Source organism: Oncorhynchus keta, chromosome 2 (assembly GCF_023373465.1).
Source record: "Oncorhynchus keta strain PuntledgeMale-10-30-2019 chromosome 2, Oket_V2, whole genome shotgun sequence".
Taxonomy (NCBI): domain Eukaryota; kingdom Metazoa; phylum Chordata; class Actinopteri; order Salmoniformes; family Salmonidae; genus Oncorhynchus; species Oncorhynchus keta.
Genome location: NC_068422.1, coordinates 72,092,429 through 72,114,509, shown reverse-complemented (window position 1 = coordinate 72,114,509; position 22,081 = coordinate 72,092,429). Strand labels below are relative to the sequence as shown.

At 44.7% G+C, this 22,081-nt stretch overlaps 1 protein-coding gene across 2 annotated transcripts; it reads right to left on the bottom strand.

Moving 5' to 3' along the window:
* Nucleotides 1-2,320: 2,320 nt before the first annotated feature.
* On the bottom strand, nucleotides 2,321-21,966 carry mthfsd (methenyltetrahydrofolate synthetase domain containing). Of its 2 annotated transcripts, none has more exons than XM_052482271.1 (8): nucleotides 21,768-21,966; nucleotides 21,511-21,614; nucleotides 6,902-7,015; nucleotides 6,438-6,555; nucleotides 5,134-5,220; nucleotides 4,902-5,014; nucleotides 4,644-4,769; nucleotides 2,321-3,629 (listed from the first exon to the last, which is right to left on the bottom strand). In XM_052482271.1, exons 1-8 carry the CDS (start codon nucleotides 21,793-21,795, stop codon nucleotides 2,712-2,714), a joined length of 1,608 nt encoding a protein of 535 aa, XP_052338231.1. In that variant the 5' UTR covers nucleotides 21,796-21,966; the 3' UTR covers nucleotides 2,321-2,711. The 2 variants fall into 2 exon arrangements, with proteins under 2 accessions (XP_052338231.1, XP_052338226.1); XM_052482266.1 differs by lacking the exon at nucleotides 6,902-7,015 and adding an exon at nucleotides 6,732-6,845 and having other exon boundaries at nucleotides 21,768-21,965.
* Between the last annotated feature and the right edge of the window lie 115 nt (nucleotides 21,967-22,081).

Genomic DNA, 22,081 nt, shown 5'->3' with positions numbered 1-22,081 from the left:
CTATTAGCCTAAGGACGCCCATGTTAAAGACATTAGCTAACACCACAATAGCCTATGGTTGGATATAAAATAAGACATATCTGTTGGATGTCGAAAACTCCTGTCCAATGTATAACTGTGTAATCGGAGTGTATGTTGTAATTAACCCTTAACTAATCAAAGCCAGCAGTTACGGGGGATGGCGAATTCGCCTCGGATTCGGTTTCAAAGAGGGAGGAAAACGCGTGCCCACCGCCGGGAAACATTTATCCTTCTCTTATAAAGGCACAACGGGCTCACAGACTGCCTTTTCTCAAATACAGCATTCTGGATGTGAGGTTGTTTTTACTTGAATATATATAGGCTGTAGCAAGTATAGCCATTGCTAAATAACATTTAAACGGGAGTTTATTATTTTGTGTGGGTTATGTATTGTTTTCAACCTTGAGATTATGGGCTAATTCTCACTGATAAAACATTACATTATCTGGTTTGTTTGTTGCTGTAGATGCCTTTCCTACTTAGCGCTACATTGCATGACATCTGCCCCCCCAAAATACATAGCAAATCACACAAGGATTAAGTCAGTATGAAGACATTACAATAATATAGGCCTAAGCATTTCTCGTGCATTATAAGACACCGTGGTTTTATTTCCATTGTATGAATCTAAAGGCTAGACTGCAGAAGACATTTACAATCTGAAATGCCATTTTCACATGAAAACATGTCGATGCAATCTTTAAATGTGTTACTTTGGAAATGTCATATTGGACAGAACGAACGCAGACTTGTTTCAGCACCGAATCCAACTTGAAATCTGTAGCTTCATTTGACTTAATTCCCAAATAACTTCCTTAATTACTAAGTGTCACAAGCTATAAAGAGCACTTCAACACTATACTAGAAATAGTTAAGTAAAACATATTCGAATGAAACAATACAACAAATGTTGCGTTCACGATCAAAACGTTGACTATAATATTGAAATACTGCCTGTTCAAATGTACTGTTTAAACCATTAGTATAAGAAAATATTTAGGCCTACTCATTCCAGAAGTAGCCCTATTATATCAGTGTCTGAAAAAATGCTTAAAATTGCAAAGGAACAAATTAAATGACATTATATTCTGCATTTCAATAGTCACTTCAACTTGATGTTAGTGTTCCTCCTTTAATTAAAGTACCCAATTTAGTTGCACTATAACGTTTTTACTTACAAGGACAAATACAGTAATAACTAAACTTAATTGTTGTGGAAGTGAAGTATTGTTATAATAGCTTATTCTCAGTGACATTCTCACATTGGGCCCCATGCCTTGCTGTGTATATGTTGGCGTTTCTGTGTGAGGCTGTGTGCGACTATGTATGTATGTATGGAGCTGTGTTATCTCACAAGGTGGTGACCACTCTCTGAACTCCAGTGAAATTCCCTTGTAAGAGCAGAGCACACAGGGGCAGCAGGCCCAGTCGCTCCACACTGCAGTGGAGGGACCACACATTAGCATGCTGATGACGTGAGCCGGGGCGCAGCACCTCTACAGGGCTGAGATTCCTGCTGGGGCTCCACAGCTGTTCCCCGGCCTGGGCTGGATGACAGCTCCATAAAAAGCCTGCCTGCCTAGGTTCTGGTCTGGAGAGTGTGCTCGTCCCTCAGCCTGTCTAAACTACTCTGAACTGTAGGACACATCTTTGGCCAAGCATTAGCACAGCAGCTATAAGTCACTGTTTGGCCAACCAGATGCACACAGGTTGTCACAGGGTTAGGGCACTGCAGGTAGCTGCAGATAGAACCTCAAGCATTGGCTAAAGTAGGTTCAAATAAGCCATTAGACATGTCATTCCAGCCATAATGTTTACCTGCTGGTTATACGACATATCACTTCCAGAGGTACTGTGTCTTTAGCAATAGATAGCTCAGAGGTTAGCACATCCAGTATATTACAGCTAGTCCTCTTAACTCCTGCTCCCCACATACCAGCCTCAGACTAATTGGACTTGTCAGGCCATCTGATAGGCTATACCATGTGTTATGCCATTAGCGAGAGGAGCGCTGGAAAAGCCCAATACTGCCAAAAGACAAACAAGGTCCCATGAGAGGATAGGACACTTGATGACACTTGATGAAGGGTTAACACACCAGCTCACCATCCATCTTGCTATACTATTTCCCTCATCTGTTTTAGCTTTAGGTTCATATTTTCCTCAGATTGTTCGTCAGTAAGATAACTTACAATAGGAACAGACAGTACTGACAGACTAGCGGTGTGTACACAGGTCATCATTTGACAGTCATAGGTTGATCAGTCCTGGGTTTTGAGTTAGAAAGAAGACAAAATGGTTAAAACTATGAACTCAAAGTATGGTTTATTTAGTACACAAAATATCCTGTGAATTCCGATGGCATTACATGTAGGGCATTAAACATTGCCCCTGCACAAAGAGACTAACAGGGAAACCTCCAACCTCTCCTTCCTTTGTGACTGACAGACAGGCCTGCCAGTGTGGATGAAACTTCTGTATAAGAACATTTCAAACGTAAATGGGGTTACGTGTTATCAATACCAACACTAAAAACCATAACGACAAACCAAACTCTGCTTAAGGCATTAAACATATTTTCACACTTCACATTGGTACAGTGAAGGTAGCATCCTTCCCTTTCAAGAAACACAGCCTTTTATATCTGCTGGCTTGGCTTCTGTTACGGAGATGGACGTAGAAGCAGGCAGTTACTCGTTATGGTTGAGCTCCTGCTTGGGGGAATCTGCCTCTGCTTCACTCGTACTCCCTCTACTTTCTCTAGCTGTATTTTTGGGGCCTGTATTTGGTCTGGACCTCCGGTTGCTTGGACCTGGCCTCCTGCCTCCCCTCTGGCTCTTGGCCAGCTCAGCCTGCAGGTCGTGGCCGTTCAGGGAGAGCCCCTCCAGGGCGGCCAGGGCCTGGTCTGCAGCCTGGGGGTCTAAGTAGTCCAGGAAGGCCCGGTGCTGAGCACCCTGCCACGTGAGACGGATGGGGGCTGCCTCCCTCTCCCGGAGAGCAGTCTTCAGCTCGCTGACACGCAGCCCGGCAGGGATGCCCCCCAGGTACACTGTGGTCACAGTCAGGGGGGGCCTGCGCTCACGGGGCTCGCCACCTTCCTCCCTGCCCTCTTGCCTGACCCCATCCCTGTCCCCTTCTCTTCCCCTCCCCCTGGCCCCCTCCCGGCCTCCTCCTCTGCCTCTCCCCCTACTTCCATCTCTGCCCCCCTCACGGAAGCCCCCATTGCGGAATCCCCTGACCCTCCTACCCCCCTCTCTGCCTCCCTCCTGACCTCCCTCCCCGTCACCATCCCTACCCCCCTCTCTGTCCCCCTCCCTCCTCACTCTTGGTGGGCGTCGTCTGGGTTTCTGCTCAGTCTCCTCCCTGGACTCCCCGTTGGGGTCCCTCTCAGAGTCCTCTTGGGTGTTCCGTCTAGGCCTGCGCCTGGGCTCACGCCGGGGTCTATCACCCTCTGACCTGGGCTCTCTGTCCCTCCGGGGCTCCCTCCTGGCCCTCTCCCTGGGCTGCGGGGGAGGGTGGGTCCCCAGGGTCACGTCCTTCCCTTGCTCCTCCTCCAAGGCCCGGAGCTTCTTCAGCACGGGGATCTTCTCCAGCATCTCAGTGTTCAGCTGCAGGTATACAACAGGACAGGCTCAGGGCTGCTCAAGGTCATATCACAGCAGGGCTGCTCAAGGTCAGCAAAGGCACTGGGTTAAGGGCAGCCCAGCTCTGGGTCATGCCAAGAAGAATGGGGTTTAGTAAAGTGATGGGGTATAAACAATCAAGAAAGCTGATGTTTGGTGCCTGCTCATGCTGTTCTAGGTGACCATGCAAATGTTCAGAGCATGCTAGATAGCTTATGAACTCCACCAAAATCCATGCATGACTAGACTACTCGACAAACCTCAAAGGGCACAACAACCAACACAACAGTACTCCATAACAACACATCCATGCTTACAGTACATGAATGCAGAGGAAACAGACTGACAGTCTTCAGGAGTGCTGATAACCTCTCTGACCATATCATCTTTATTGTGGGGGGATATTCCACTTCCCTAGTAAAGCTATATAAAGACAGCTCTCTGATTTCCCAGGGCAGAGCGTGTCTGCTAAGGCTGTGATGGCAGCTGCGCCTGTACAGGATATAATGGTCTATTGTTTTTACCTTGGCCCCGGTGCCCTCTCTTTAACTGGGCCCTACACAGCCAGGCTGGCCCGGTGGAGAGGCCTTTGATGATCAGACATGGCCTTCCTGTCTACGAGGTCAGCATGGGTCCTCAGGACGGGCATGGCTGTCTTAAGGGACCCCAGAGGTAGTGTGCGTGTGTGTGTGTGTGTAATGGATATACTTGTACGGGAAGGTGAGCAAACAAAACTCAAGCAACACGGTTTGAGGTGCAGCCAAAAGTCACTGGAAAACTACAGAAGATGGGCGCAACTTTAGCCTCACTTTGAAAGCTGTTTTCTAGCTCAAATCATTGAGGTTTCAGCCACTCGGCAACATACAGCAACTAATAGCAGTCGTATGAGTAAAACCAGCAGCTGTAGCTAGCAGCAGCAACAGTAGTTAGAACAACTGCATGGGCAATGGAATGAATCATATTGAACGACAGTAAACTGGGTGAGATTTAGTGTTGTACCTTAGTCCAGATGATGCCCTGGGGCTTGGGGCGTTGGCAGTCTGTCTTGATGACTCTGGTCGGGGTGAGGATGTAGTCCACAGTGATGTCATGGCTCTCAATCAGATCCTCTGGGATGTCAACAACCTGCAGAAATACACAGACATCAAGCACAGATACACATGGCAAAATAATAGGAATCTGGAGCATGAAGCAACACTTATTCAGGGTAAGACCAAACACAGTGTGTGACTTCATGTTGTGGGATAACAGGCTAACCTGGCAGTCATGGACGATGGTAACCACCACAGTGGATTCCGTCACAGCCCCCATGCAGAGCATCATGGCATACTCCATGTCAGCAAAACCCTCTCCTTTACCTATCCGGTAACCTGAGGAGAAAGGAGAGATGAGAATAATCCTAACAGTATGGGTGTTGGTGCTGAGCTGGAACTTTCCTGGACCAGGGTAGGTGTCCACTGCCCATAGAGTTCTCTCTGCGGGCTCTCACCTTTCTCAGACACGGCCACAGAGCCAACCACCAGAAGATCCACCTGAACCTTGGAATCCAGACCCACAGGGACACTGAACTCCTTCACTCCCTGGTGAAGAAACAAAGAAATGAAAGAAAGAAGAAAAAATTGAGAACAGGTGCACCAGATCACAAGAAACATAGGATTCAAACTTTTTACATTTGAAACCCGACACTCCAACTAGTCTGGGAACAAAGCATTTGGTGTTCTATGGTGGATTCACCAAGTTGTACAGAGTGACAGCATGTTCATGGGGATAATGAATGGGAAGTGGTGAATGAAGGAGGTAAAGTGAGATATTGAATCCATGTGCACTGGGGCTGGATGGAGTGGGATAGGTAGTGCGCCGTCGGGGTGGGTGTTGGGTGAGAAGTAGTGTTGAGCGATTAGTGCTTTTTGAAGTTGGTTCAGTTTATTACTACAAAATTACCACAATTTTGGATTTAGGTTTTGATAATTAAAAAACAAACATGAAATGCCCTATGCATTATGTGCGTTGAATGCTGTAACAGAATACAACTAATAAAAGTCCCATGGTGTTAGTGACTGCTTATCACTTATTAACCACCAGTTCACATGACTTTAATTACAATTTTTCAGTTGTGTATATTATATTCGATTACTTTATTATTTAATTCCAAGTCATCCTCTCATCGCCATAGAGCTGCTGCCTATGATGTCTGTCAATATCACTATCTCAGTAGGTCTTCAAAGTCAATAAAGCACCAAGCAACTTCTCTCTATGTATCCCCTCTTGATCGCACAGTTCGGGCTGGATCTGATTAATCTCTAGAGAAACTACAACATCGCGCAGTTCGTACTGGATCTGATAAATCTCTAGAGAAACTACAACGTCGCACAGTTCGGGCTTGATCTGATTCATCTCTAGAGAAAGTACAACATCGCACAGTTCGGGCTGGATCTGATTCATCTCTAGAGAAACTACAACATCGCACAGTTCGGGCTGGATCTGATTAATCTCTAGAGAAAGTACAACATCGCACAGTTCGGGCTGGATCTGATTCATCTCTAGAGAAACTACAACATCGCACAGTTCGGGCTGGATCTGATTAATCTCTAGAGAAAGTACAACATCGCACAGTTCGGGCTGGATCTGATTCATCTCTTGAGAAACTACAGCGCAATGAGCTCACAGAATTTTTTTAAAAAAAGAACAAAATGGAATTCAAATAATTTAACTGAAGTCAATTAGTTGCTTAAAAAAACAAAAAAAGAACTGACATTTAATTTAATTACTCAGCACTAGTGAGAAGGGACTGACTCGCCTGCGAGGTGGAGCACACTCTCAGTTCTTCTTTGCTTGCTCCCTCAGGCGGGACAATCTTATTGAAGAGTCCTGTGCGAAGGCGAGGGGTCGGCACCAGCAGGGTTTTCCTCGCCTGGAAGCCAGAGGCCAGAGTTTAGTAAGATAAGAGAATATAAACCATAGACAGATGAGTAAAGGGAATCTAATACAAATAACCTAATTCCAGCACTCCATGGTTATGATCTGGTGATGAGACAACACTACTGAACCAATGGCCCAGGCTCATGGCGGCCTGTGACCCAGGGCTACCTGCAGCACGGCCAGCCTCGCCCCCTCCAGCGGCTTGTCAGGGTCCACTTTCACCTCGTCAGTCTCATTGAATACCTGCAGCTCCGACACCTTGGCGCAGGCAGTGTGGGCACCCTGGGGGCAGAGAGGGGGAGAGGGGGTAAGGAGAGAGGATGTGAGTGCACACTTACATCCAGGGTGATGTAGCGTGCCTGCTGCTGGGGTCGGTCTGGGTTCACTTTGACCGTCTGGCTGGACTTGAACTCATGCAGGGCTGAGAGACGGTCACAGGCCGGGACCGCACCCTGACCGCATAGACAACCACATACAGCAAGACAAGCACGCACACGCACGCACACGCACACACACACACACACACACACACACACACACACACACACACACACACACACACACACACACACACACACAAAGGACAAAGGGTTCACTGTTAACCTATTTTGACCAGTAGACTTGACTAAAATAGAGATTTTAAAACAGGTCAAAGAAACTATGATAGCTACTAGCACACACACACACACACACACACACACACACACACACACACACACACACACACACACACACACACACACACACAAAGAAACTATGATAGCTACTAGCTTACAATATGACATACCTAATAATATGCAGTATTGACACTGACGTCATTTTCTGTCACAACTTGCAGACTTGTTTTCGAGTTGCTGTGCGTTTTGTTGCCAACCTATTTTGCTGCCTGCCAACTTTACTTTTTAATTACCGTTTATATTTTTTCCCCCTCAACTTTTTCACTCCGGACGCTTTATCTGGACATGGTTCGTCAGGACCTCCAACAGCCGAAGCTAAGTAGTAACATTAACATGATGCCTTCTAATTTCAGTCGCTGTACTCATAATATACAGGAGAACGATCGCCTTATGGCGATGATAGCTGTTAGGCAAAGGTCATTTCAGTGAAAATATTTTTAGTATTTTTTTTTTAACCTTTATTTTACTAGTCAAGTCAGTTAAGAACAAATTCTTATTTTTAATGACGGCCTAGGAACAGTGCCTGTTCAGGGGCAGAACGACAGATTTGTACCTTGTCAGCTCGGGGATTCGAACTTGCAACCTTTCGGTTACTAGTCCAACGCTCTAACCACTAGGCTACCCTGCCACCCCGGATGAAACAGCGTCTGTGCCACCAGTAAGTACAGACAGTAGTATAAATCCCCTGGCACAGTCCCCGCAGCCGGACAACTTTCTCACGGTTTCGGGAAGGAAATGCTGTAGGAACAGGAACGCTCAACCGGTTTTCCCCATTAAGCAGCGAGTCAGTGTCAGAGGCCGAGTCTTTTCTGGTCTCTACTCCTCCCGTTACAGGGTCTGAGATGCCGAAGCTTCCCACCATTAGCTCTGTCAAATTGAAAACTCTAGTCATTGGCGACTCCATTACCCGCAGTATTAGACTTAAAACGAATCATCCTGCGATCATACACTGTTTACCAGGGGGCAGGGCTACCGACGTTAAGGCTAATCTGAAGATGGTGATGGCTAAAGCTAAAACTGGCGAGTGTAGAGAGTATAGAGATATTGTTATCCACGTCGGCACCAACGATGTTAGGATGAAACAGTCAGAGATCACCAAGCGCAACATAGCTTCTGCGTGTAAATCAGCCAGAAAGATGTGTCGGCATCGAGTGGGTGCAGGCCAGGCAGCAGGCTGTTAGCCAGCCTGCCAGCATAGTGGAGTCTACCACTAGCACAGTCAGTGTAGTCAGCTCAGCTATCACCATTGAGACCGTGTCTGTGCCTCGACCTAGGTTTGGCAAAACTAAACATGGCGGTGTTTGCCTTAGTAATCTCACTAGGATAAAGACCACCTCCATTCCTGTCATTACTGAAAGAGATCATGATACCTCACATCTCAAAATAGGGCTACTTAATGTTAGATCCCTTACTTCAAAGGCAATTATAGTCAATGAACTAATCACTGATCATAATCTTGATGTGATTGGCCTGACTGAAACATGGCTTAAGCCTGATTAATTTACTGTGTTAAATGAGGCCTCACCTCCTGGCTACACGAGTGACCATATGCCCCGTGCATCCCGCAAAGGTGGAGGTGTTGCTAACATTTACGATAGCACATTTCAATTTACCCCCAAAAAAATGATGTTTTCGTCTTTTGAGCTTCTAGTCATGAAATATATGCAGCCTACTCAATCACTTTTTATAGCTACTGTTTTACAGGCCTCCTGGGCCATATACAGCATTCCTCACTGAGTTTCCTGAATTCCTATCAGACCTTGTAGTCATAGCAGATAATATTATAATCTTTGGTGACTTTAATATTCACATGGAAAAGTCCACAGACCCACTCCAAAAGGCTTTCGGAGCCATCATCGACTCTCTGGACCCACTCACTGTCACAGTCATAATCTGGACCTAGTTTTGTCCCATGGAATAAATGTTGTGGATCTTAATGTTTTTCCTCATAATCCTGGACTATCGGACCACCATTTTATTACGTTTGCAATTGCAACAAATAATTTGCTCAGACCCCAACCAAGGACCATCAAAAGTCGTGCTATAAATTCACAGACAACACAAAGATTCCTTGATGTCCTTCCAGATTCCATCTGTCTACCCAAGGACGCCAGAGGACAAAAATCAGTTAACCACTTAACTGAGGAACTCAATTTAACCTTGCGCAATACCCTAGATGCAGTTGCAACCCTAAAAACTAAAAACATTTCTCATAAGAAACTAGCTCCCTGGTACACAGAAAATACCCGAGCTCTGAAGCAAGCTTCCAGAAAATTGGAACGGAAATGGCGCCACACCAAACTGGAAGTCTTCCGACTAGCTTGGAAAGACAGTACTGTGCAGTACCTAAGAGCCCTTACTGCTGCTCGATCATCCTATTTTTCTAACTTAATTGAGGAAAATAAGAACATTCCGAAATTCCTTTTTGATACTGTCGCAAAGCTAACTAAAAAGCAGCATTCCCCAAGAGAGGATGACTTTCACTTTAGCAATGATAAATTCATGAACTTCTTTGAGGAAAATATTATGATTATTAGAAAGCAAATTACGGACTCCTCTTTAAATCTGCGTATTCCTTCAAAGCTCAGTTGTCCTGAGTCTGCACAACTCTGCCAGGACCTAGGATCAAGAGAGACGCTCAAGTGTTTTAGTACTATATCTCTTGACACAATGATGAAAATAATCATGGCCTCTAAACGTTCAAGCTGCATACTGGATCCTATTCCAACTAAACTACTGAAAGAGCTGCTTCCTGTGCTTGGCCCTCCTATGTTGAACATAATAAACGGCTCTCTATCCACCGGATGTGTACCACAAACTCACTAAAAGTGGCAGTAATAAAGCCTCTCTTGAAAAAGCCAAACCGTGACCCAGAAAATATGAAAAACTAAATCGGCCTATATAGATTCTTCTATTCCTCTCAAAAATGTTATAAAAGGCTGTTGCGCAACTCACTGCCTTCCTGAAGACAAACAATGTATACGAAATGCTTCAGTCTGGTTTTAGACCCCATCATAGCACTGAGACGGCACTTGTGAAGGTCGTAAATGACATTTTAATGGCATCGGACCGAGGCTCTGCATCTGTCCTCGTGCTCCTAGACCTTAGTGCTGCTTTTGATACCATCGATCACCACATTCTTTTGGAGAGATTGGAAACCCAAATTGGTCTACACGGACAAGTTCTGGCCTGGTTTAGATCTTATCTGTCGGAAAGATATCAGTTTGTCTCTGTGAATGGTTTGTCCTCTGACAAATCAACTGTAAATTTCGGTGTTCCTCAAGGTTCCGTTTTAGGACCACTATTGTTTTCACTATATATTTTACCTCTTGGGGATGTTATTCGAAAACATAATGTTAACTTTCACTGCTATGCAGATGACACACAGCTGTACATTTCAATGAAACATGGTGAAGCCCCAACATTGCCCTTGCGAGAAGCATGTGTTTCAGACATAAGGAAGTGGATGGCTGCAAACTTTCTACTTTTAAACTCGGACAAAACAGAGATGCTTGTTCTAGGTCTCAAGAAACAAAGAGATCTTCTGTTAAATCTGACAATTAATCTTAATGGTTATACAGTCGTCTCAAATAAAACTGTGAAGGACCTCGGCGTTACTCTGGACCCTGATCTCTCTTTTGAAGAACATATCAAGACCATTTCAAGGACAGCTTTTTTTCAATCTACGTAACATTGCAAAAATCAGAAACTTTGTCCGAAAATGATGCAGAAAAATTAATCCATGCTTTTCTCACTTCTAGGTTAAACTACTGCAATGCTCTACTTTCTGGCTACCCGGATAATGCACTAAATAAAGTTCAGTTAGTGCTAAATACGGCTGCTAGAATCCTGACGAGAACCAACACATTTGATCATATTACTCCAGTGCTAGCCTCCCTACACTGGCTTCCTGTAAAAGCAAGGACTGATTTCAAGGTTTTACTGCTAACCTACAAAGCATTACATGGGCTTGCTCCTACCTATCTCTCTGATTTGGTCCTGCCGTACATACCTACACGTACGCTACGGTCACAAGACGCAGGCCTCCTAATTGTCCCTAGAATTTCTAAGCAAACAGCTGGAGTCGGGGCTTTCTCCTATAGAGCTCCATTTTTATGGAACGGTCTGCCTACCCATGTCAGAGACGCAAACTCGGTCTCAACCTTTAAGTCTTTACGGAAGACTCATCTCTTCAGTGGGTCATATGATTGAGTGTAGTCTGGCCCAGGAGTGGGAAGGTGCACGGAAAGGCTCTGGAGCAACGAACCGCCCTTGCTGTCTCTGCCTGGCCGGTTCCCCTCTTTCCACTGGGATTCTCTGCCTCTAACCCTATTACAGGGCCTGAGTCACTGGCTTACTGGTGCTCTTTCATGCCGTCCCTAGGAGGGGTGCGTCACTTGAGTGGATTGACTCACTGATGTGATCTTCCTGTCTGTGTTGGCGCCCCCCCTTGGGTTGTGCCATGGCGGAGATCTTTGTGGGCTATACTCAGCCTTGTCTCAGGATGGTACGTTGGTGGTTGAAGATATCCCTCTAGTGGTGTGGGGGCTGTGCTTTGGCAAAGTGGGTGGGGTTATATCCTTCCTGTTTGGCCCTGTCCGGGGGTGTCCTCGGATGGGGCCACAGTGTCTCCTGACCCCTCCTGTCTCAGCCTCCAGTATTTATGCTGCAGTAGTTTATGTGTCGGGGGGCTAGGGTCAGTTTGTTATATCTGGAGTACTTCTCCTGTCCTAATCGGTGTCCTGTGTGAATCTAAGTGTGCGTTCTCGAATTCTCTCCTCTCCCTCTCTCGGAGGACCTGAGCCCTAGGACCATGCCCCAGGACTACCTGACATGACTCCTTGCTGTCCCCAGTCCACCTGGCCGTGCTGTTGCTCCAGTTTCAACTGTTCTGCCTTATTAGTATTCGACCATGCTGGTCATTTATGAACATTTGAACATCTTGGCCATGTTCTGTTATAATCTCCACCCGGCACAGGCAGAAGAGGACTGGCCACCCCACATAGCCTGGTTCCTCTTTAGGTTTCGGCCTTTCTAGGGAGTTTTTCCTAGCCACCGTGCTTCTACACCTGCATTGCTTGCTGTTTGGGGTTTTAGGCTGGGTTTCTGTACAGCACTTTGAGATATCAGCTGATGTACGAAGGGCTATATAAATACATTTTATTTGATTTGATTAATAAGGTAGTTAGGCTAGCTATAGCCTGAAGAACCCAAGTTTAATTGCATAGAATTCTACTTCGGCAGAAATGAGCATTTGGATCAGGAAAGCTTCCACTCACAACTCTACATACCGGTTGGCTGTCTGGTTGGTCCTTTTCAGGTAGGAATGTGTGACAAAACATCTACAGAGTAGCGGTATCAACCTGACCTTCCGTGTGCTAGTCGGCTGTATATTGTTTGCATTTTCAATACTGATGCAATTTGCACGTGACAAAACACTTGTACAATATGGCAGAACGTAACCAACGGCAAACACTTACAGATAATTGTGAGAAAACATGCTTGAGTTCACTGAAGGTATGGCAAATAGGTCTGGCAGCACAACCGATCAGCAAACATACTGAACATTTAGAAATTATGTGACTAAACAGAATTAAAAGGAGGAACTACACTATGAAACAAAAGAATGATAGTAAAAAGCTTTGAAGCACCTTAAACGAAAATTGGGGCAGACAGGTACATTCGGCTCCATCCTTCATTGAATCAGATGGCTCATTCATCACAAAACCCACTGATATTGCCAACTTTTTTTTCAGTGGCAAGATTAGCAAATGCTTCACATCCAAGTACAACTGACCAAATTATGAAAGACAAACATTGGCGCCAGAAGAAATGGCAGCAGTTTTACTGGCGCCCAACCAATTGTGCTACGATGTATTTTTTTCACGTTATTTATAACTTATTTCTGCAACCGTATCTTACGGCAAAAAAAGAGCTTCTGGACATCAGGACAGCGATCACTCACCTCGGATTAGATGAAGATTTTTTTCTTCAACAAGCAAGACATTCTCCAAACACCCACCAGGGCCGACATCCACGTTATTTGCAAGAGGAAGCGATGCAGGTACAGAGGACAAAGAGCCGGATGCCTGGTCAGGACCCGGAAAAGGCGAGTGGGAAAGCTGAGATTACAGTCAATACTACTCGCCAACGTGCAATCATTGGACAATAAACTAGACGAGGTACGATCACGAATATCCTACCAACGGGACATCAAATACTGTAATATCCTATGTTTCACGGAATCGTGGCTGAACGACGACATGGATATTCAGCTAGCGGGATATACGCTGCACCTGCATATACGCTGCACCGGCAAGATAGAACAGCACACTCCAGTAAGACGGGGGAGGCGTCTGTGCATATTTGTAAACAGCAGCTGGTGCACGAAATCCAAGGAAGTCTCTAGATTTTGCTCGCCTGAAGTAGAGTATATTGTGATAAATTTCAGGCCACACTACTTGCCTAGAGTTTTCAGCTATACTTGTTGTACTGTTTATTTACCACCACAGACAGATGCTGACACTAAGACTGCTTATTTCCTTATACAGATGACTGAATGCAAACAGGAAACCACTCACCCAGAGGCGGCGCTCCTAGTGGCCAGAGACTTTAACGCAGGGAAACTTAAATCAGTTCTACCAAATTTCCATCAACATGTTAAACGTGCAACCAGAGGGAAAAAAATTCTATATAACCTGTACTCCACACACAGAGACCATGGACAAAGCTCTCCCTCGCCCTCCATTTGGTAAATCCGAACACAACTCTATCCTCCTGATTCTTGCTTACAAGCTAAAAATTAAAGCAGGATGCACCCGTGACTCAGTCAATAAAAAAAGTGGTCAGATGAAGCAGATGCTAAACCACAGGACTGTTTTGCTATCACAGACTGGAACATGTTCCGGGATTCTTCCGATGGCCTTGAGGAGTACACCACATCAGTCACTGGCTTTATCAATAAGTGCATCGAGGATGTCGTCCCCACAGTGACTGTACGTACATCCCCCAAACAGAAGCCATGGATAACAGGCAACACTTGCACTGAGCTAAAGGGTAGAGCTGCCGCTTTCAAGGGGCGGGACTCTAACCCGGAAGCTTACAAGAAATCCTGCTATGCCCTGCGACGAACCACCAAACAGGCAAAGTGTCAATACAGGGCTAAGATTGAATCATACTACACCGGCTCCGACACTCATCTTATGTGGCAGGGCTTGCAAACTATTAGACTACAAAGGGAAGCACAGCCGCGAGCTGCCCAGTGACATGAGCCTACCAGACGAGCTAAATCACTTCTATGCTTGCTTCAAGGCAAGCAACACTGACGCATGCATGAGCGCATCAGCTATTCCAGGTGACCGATTCCCAGGACGTGTGCTCCTGGCATGTGCTGACCAACTGGCAGGTGTCTTCACTGACATTTTCAACATGTCCCTGATTAAGTCTGTAATACCGTCATGTTTCAAGCAGAACACCATAGTCCCTGTGCCCAAGAGCACAAAGGCAACCTGCCTAAATGACTACAGACCCGTAGCACTCACGTCTGTAGCCATGAAGTGCTTTGAAAGGTTGGTAATGGCTCACAACACCCTTATCCCAGAAACCCTAGACCCACTCCAATTTGCATACCGTCCAAACAGATCCACAGATGATGCAATCTCTATTAGAGGTCGACTGATTAGGATTTTTCAACGCCGATACCGATTATTGGAGGACCAAAAAAGCAGATTTTAACTTAATATAATACATCAATAATATCAATTTAGCCTCAAGTAAATAATGAAACATGTTCAATTTGGTTTATGTAATGCAAAAACAAAGTGTTGGAGAAGTAAAAGTGCAATATGTGCTATGTAAGAAAGCTAACGTTTCAGTTCCATGCTCAGAACATGACAACATATGAAAGCTAGTGGTTCCTTTTAACATGAGTCTTCAATATTGCCAGGTAAGACTGTTTTAGGTTGTAGTTATAGGAATTATAGGACTATTTCCCTCTATACCACTTGTATTCCATTAACCTTTGACTATTGGATGTTCTTATAGGCACTTTAGTATTGCCAGTGTAACAGTATAGCTTCCGTCCCTCTCCTCGCTCCTCCCTGGGCTCGAACCAGCAACACAACGACAACAGCCACCATCGAAGCAGCGTTACCCATACAGAGCAAGGGCTCAGAGCGAGTGACATTTGAAATGCTATTAGTGTGCGCTAACTATCTAGCCACTTCACCAGCCTCATCTTGGGAGTTACATTTACATTTACATTTAAGTCATTTAGCAGACGCTCTTATCCAGAGCGACTTACAAATTGGTGCATACACCTTATGACATCCAGTGGAACAGCCACTTTACAATAGTGCACCTAAATCTTTTTAGGGGGTGAGAAGGATTACTTACCCTATCCTAGGTATTCCTTGAAGAGGTGGGGTTTCAGGTGTCTCCGGAAGGTGGTGATTGACTCACCACCTTCCGGAGACACCTGAAACCCCACCTCTTGACAGAGTTGACAGGCTTGAAGTCATAAACAGCGCAATGCTTGACGCACAACGAAGAGCTGCTGGCAAAATGCACAAAAGTGATGTTTGAATGAATGTTTACACGTCTGCTTCTGCCTACCACCGCTCAGTCAGAAACTTAGAAACTTAGATACTTGTATGCTCAGTCAGATTATATGCAATGCAGGACACACTAGATAATATCTAGTAATATCATCAACCATGTGTAGTTAACTAGTGATTATGATTGATTGTTTTTTTATAAGATAAGATTAATGCTAACTAGCAACTTACCTTGGCTTACTGCATTCGCATAACATGCAGTCTCCTTGTGGAGTGCAAAGAGAGAGAGGCAGGTCGTTATTGCGTTGGACTAGTTAACTGTAAGGTTGCAAGATTGGATCCCCCGAGCTGACATTGTGAAAATCTGTCGTTCTGCCCCTGAACGAGGCAGTTAACCCACCGTTCTTAGGCCGCCATTGAAAATAAGAATTTGTTAACGGACTTGCCTAGTTAAATAAAGGTATATATAAAAAAATGTTTAAAAAAAAATAGGCGCCCAAAAATACCGATTTCCGATTATTATGAAAACTTGAAATCGGCCCTAATTAAATCGGTCATTCCGATTAATCGGTCGACCTCTAATCTCTATTGCACTCCATACTGCCCTTTCCCACCTGGACAAAAGGAACACTTACGTGAGAATGCTATTCATTGACGACAGCTCAGCGTTCAACACCATAGTACCCTCAAAGCTCATCACTAAACTAAGGATCCTGGGACTAAACACCTCCCTCTACAACTGGATCCTGGACTTCCTGACGGGTCGACCCCAGGTGGTGAGGGTAGGTAGCAACACATCTGTCACGCTGATCCTCAACACTGGCGCTCCCCAGGGGTGCATGCTCAGTCCCCTCCTGTACTCCCTGTTCATAATCACTAGTTAACTAGGCAAGTATTGAACTGTCTCAGCCTCCAGTATTTATGCTGCAGTAGTTTGTGTCGGGGGGCTAGGGTCAGTTTGTTATATCTGGAGTACTTCTGTCCTATTCGGTGTCCTGTGTGAATCTAAGTGTGCGTAATTCTCTCCTTCTTTCTTTCTCTCTCTCGGAGGACCTGAGCCCTAGGACCATGCCCCAGGACTACCTGACATGATGACTCCTTGCTGTCCCCAGTCCACCTGGCCATGCTGCTGCTCCAGTTTCAACTGTTCTGCCTTACTATTATTTGACCATGCTGGTCATTTATGAACATCTTGGCCATGTTCTGTTATAATCTCCACCCGGCACAGCCAGAAGAGGACTGGCCACCCCACATAGCCTGGTTCCTCTCTAGGTTTCTTCCTAGGTTTTGGCCTTTCTAGGGAGTTTTTCCTAGCCACCGTGCTTCTACACCTGCATTGCTTGCTGTTTGGGGTTTTAGGCTGCGTTTCTGTACAGCACTTTGAGATATCAGCTGATGTACGAAGGGCTATATAAATAAAATTTGATTTGATTTGATTCACCCACGACTGCATGGCCAGGCACGACTCCAACACTATCATTAAGTTTGCAGACGACACAACAGTGGTAGGCCTGATCACCGACAACGACAAGAAAGCCAAAAGGGAGGAAGTCAGAGACCTGGCCAGGTGGTGCCAGAATAACAACCTATCCCTCAACGTAACCAAGATTTATGAGATTATTGTGGACTACGGGAAAAGGAGGACCGAGCACGCCCCCATTCTCATCAACGGGGCAATAGTGGAGCAAGTTGAGAGCTTTAAGTTCCTTGGTGTCCACATCAACAACAAACTAGACGACAAAGCCTATTCCCCCTCGGGAATCTAAAAAGATTTGGCATGGGTCCTGAGATCCTCAAAAGGTTCTACATCTGCAACACCGAGAGCATCCTGACTGGTTGCATCACTGCCTGGTACGGCAACTGCTCGGACTCTGACCGCAAGGCACTACAGAGGGTAGTGCGTACGGACCAGTACATCACTGGGGCTAAGCTGCCTGCCATTTAGGACCTCTACACCAGGTGGTGTCAGAGGAAGGCCCTAAAAATGTTCAAAGACCCCAGCCACCCCAGTAATAGACTGTTCTCTCTACGACCGCATGGCAAGCAATACCGGAATGCCAAGTCTCGGTCAAAAAGGATTCTCAACAGTTTTTACCCCCAAGCCATAAGATTCCTGAACAGGTATGGCTACCCGGACTATTTGCATTGTGTGCCTCCCCCAACCCCTCTTTTTACACTGCTGCTACCCTCTGTTTATCATATACCGTGGGGCAAAAAAGTATTTAGTCAGCCACCAATTGTGCAAGTTCTCCCACTTAAAAAGATGAGGCCTGTAATTTTCATCATAGCATAGGTACACTTCAACTATGACAGACAAAATGAGAAAAAAAATCCAGAAAATCACATTGTAGGATTTTTAATGATTTTATTTGCAAATTATGGTAGAAAATAAGTATTTGGTCAATAACAAAAGTTTCTCAATACTTTGTTACATACCCTTTGTTGGAAATGACAGAGGTGAAACGTTTTCGGTCTTCACAAGCTTCACAAGTCTTCACAAGGTTTTCACACACTGTTGCTGGTATTTTGGCCCATTCCTCCATGCAGATCTCCTCTAGAGCTGTGATGTTTTGGGGCTGTTGCTGGGCAACACAGACTTTCAACTCCCTCCAAAGGTTTTCTATTGGCTAGGCCACTCCATGACCTTGAAATGATTCTTACGAAGCCACTCTTTCGTTGCCCGGGTGGTGTGTTTGGGATCATTGTCATGTTGAAAGACCCAGCCACGTTTCATCTTCAATGCCCTTGCTGATGGAAGGACATCTTCACTCAAAATCTCACGATACATGGCCCCATTCATTCTTTCCTTTACACGGGTCAGTCGTCCTGGTCCCTTTGCAGAAAAACAGCCCCAAAGCATGATGTTTCCACCCCCATGCTTCACAGTAGGTATGGTGTTCTTTGGATGCAACTCAGCATTCTTTGTCCTCCAAACACAACGAGTTGAGTTTTTACCAAAAAGTTATATTTTGGTTTCATCTGACCATATGACATTCTCCCAATCTTCTTCTGGATCATCCAAATGCTCTCTAGCAAACTTCAGACGGGCCTGGACATGTACTGGCTTAAGCAGGGGGACACATCTCCGCCAGGGACTGAAATCTTGCAGTGCGAGATGTGTGTTACTGATGGTAGGCTTTGTTACTTTGGTCCCAGCTCTCTGCAGGTCATTCACTAGGTCCCCCCGTGTGGTTCTCTGATTTTTGCTCACCGTTCTTGTGATCATTTTGACCCCACGGGGTGAGATCTCGGGAGATTATCAGTGGTCTTGTATGTCTTCCATTTCCTAATAATTGCTCCCACAGTTGATTTCTTCAAACCAAGCTGCTTACCTATTGCAGATTCAGTCTTCCCAGCCTGGTGCAGGTCTACAATTTTGTTTCTGGTGTCCTTTGACAGCTCTTTGGTCTTGGCCATAGTGGAGTTTGGAGTGTGACTGTTTGAGGTTGTGGACAGGTGTCTTTTATACTGATAACAAGCTCAAACAGGTGCCATTAAAACAGGTAGCGAGTGGAGGACAGAGGAGCCTCTTGAAGAAGTTGTTACAGGTCTGTGAGAGCCAGAAATCTTGCTTGTTTGTAGGTGACCAAATACTTATTTTCCACCATAATTTGCAAATAAATTCATTAAAAATCCTACAATGTGATTTTCTGGATTTTTCCCCCCATTTTGTCTTTCATAGTTGAAGTGTACCTATGATGAAAATTACAGTCCTCTCATCTTTTTAAGTGGGAGAACTTGCACAATTGGTGGCTAACTAAATACTTTTCTGCCCCACTGTATGCATAGTCACTTTAACTATACATTCATGTACATACTTCCTCAATTGGGCCAACGAACCAGTGCTCCCGCACATTGGCTAACCGGGCTATCTGCATTGTGTCCCGCCACCCTCCAAACCCTCTTTTATGCTACTGCTACTCTCTGTTCATCATATATGCATAGTCACTTTAACCATATGTACATACTACCTTAATCAGCCTGACTAACCGGTGTCTGTATGTAGGCTCGCTACTTTTATAGCCTCGCTACTGTATGTAGCCTGTCTTTTTACTGTTGTTTTACTTCTTTACCTACCTATTGTTCACCTAATACCTTATTTGCACTATTGGTTAGAGCCTGTAAGTAAGCAATTCACTGTAAGGTGAATTCACCTGTTGTATTCAGCGCACGTGACAAATAAACTTTGATTTTATTTGTAATTTTCACTTCTGTAAAGTGAGTGTGGAAGAGGTGAAAAATGTATTGTTGTCTATCAACAATGACAAGCCACCGGTGTTTGACAACTTGGATGGAAAATGAATGAGGATAATAGCGGACAATGTTGCCACTCCTCCTGGATGGAAGCAAAAGTAATTCAGCTACCCAAGAATAGTAAAGCCCACTTACTGGCTCAAACAGCCAACCAATCAGCCTGTTACCAACCCTTAGTAAACTTTGGAAAAGAATTGTGTTTGACCAGATACAATGCTATTTTACAGGAAACAATTGACAGCAGACTTTCAGCAAGATTATAGGGAAGGACATTCAACAAGCCCATCACTTACACAAATGAGGGTTGACTGGCTGAGAAAAATAGTTCATAAAAATATTATGGGGGCTGTTTTGTTAGACTTCAGTGCAGCTTTTGATATTATCGATCAGTCTGCTGCTAGAAAAACATATGTGTATATACACCTCAGCTGCTACAGCGACTGAAATGACTGCAACACTTAAAGAGCTGCAGTTAGTTTCAGAATGGGTAGTAGCAAGGAATAAGCTAGTCCTAAATATTTCAAAAACTAAAAGCATTGTATTTGGGACAAATCATTCAGTAAACCCTAAACCTCATCTATATCTTGTAATGAATAATATGGAAATTGAGCAGGTTGAGTTGACTAAACTGCTTGGAGTAACCCTGGATTGTAAGCAGTCATGGTCAAAACATGTTGCTACAACAGTTGCTAAAATTCTTAACAACGCTATCAAAAAGGCATGTCCATTTTGTATTGTAGATATGTAGTGGTGTTGTCTCGTGTCTTGTCCTATAATATATTTTTAATTCCAGCCCCCATCCCCGCAGGAGACCTTTTGCCTTTTGGTAGGCCATCATTATAAATAAGAACTTGTTCTTAACTGACTTGCCTAGTTTAAAAAATAATGTATTGTTTTAGATTTTGTTTTGTGTGAGATGTAAGTGCCTTAATGCGTTTGGACCCCAGGAAGAGTAACTTCTGCCTTGGCAGAAGCTAATGGGGATCCCTAATAAATACCAATGCATTCGGCTATTAACATATTGTGCAAAAAGTCGGGTAAACAACACTTTTCTGTTGATACCTGATCTCAACCTCCTACAGCCAAAAGGAACAGCATGTACAACCGGTAAAGTGTAAATATTATTTTCTTCAACATTGTCTTGTAGAGACTACGGAGTCTTTTCTACAGCTACTTCTTTCAGACTGGTGTCATGGAGTAACCATGGTAGCAGTCTGATGTTTAGGTAAGGCTAGCTAGAGACATTTATTAGTGCTGACCAATGGCTGTGGAGAGCGCACAATGAACATTTTACAATACTTTTCAAAATGGCTTTATGGGACCTTACCAGCAGCACATGCAAAATACAAATTGAAACTACTGACAAGAGGGTTCAAACCTATTTTGACAAATACTAAGAGGGTTAGCTTTAGGAATAATTCAATCAAATTGCAGTACACGGAACCTCCAGAAATGCCCTACCTTAAAATTGGGGATTCTGTTGTGCACAGGCCTTGGAAAGTTTGCAAGATTCTTAGCTTCAATGTAATCCCAAACTTTCTCTCGGATGTCCCATTTCGTGGCCCCTAAACAGAAAACAATTCACATGCTTGATGAAATGACCGTTTTGAAGAAAGGGTAATGTAAATCGCAACTTCATAACCGCAACGGCTAGGCTACCATCCATTGGCATGCGTTAGCATTAGTGACTTTACACTAAACACGCAGCAATCATTTACCGGGATTAATCGTAATAACGGCCTCCATTGTCCTCTAGTCGAAGATGCAGAAAATTGTCACAATTTCACTGACGATTAGTCAAACTATCACAAAGTGACCACAGATTGATTTGCGCACGTGGGAATTCTGTAACATTGTAGCAACAGCTGCTTGTCAGGGGTGTTTTTTTTGTTGTATGGTAGCTCGGAAAGGCCAAACCTTACACCGTCAAAAGCAAACATAGGATGCATTCATTAGCCTATTGTTACAAAACGTTTAACGCAAGCAACCGTAACTAACGGGGAATGACATTCCTAAATTTGTCCAATAGAAA

Coding starts and splice junctions, on each gene's coding strand:
- mthfsd (XM_052482271.1), bottom strand. CDS start 21,795: ATGGAGGCCGTTATTACGATTAATCCCG. Junction 6,556..6,901: donor CACGCTACATCACCCTGGAT/GTAAGTGTGCAC, acceptor TCTGGCTTCCAG/GCGAGGAAAACCCTGCTGGT. Junction 5,015..5,133: donor TGTGGCCGTGTCTGAGAAAG/GTGAGAGCCCGC, acceptor CTTTCTCCTCAG/GTTACCGGATAGGTAAAGGA.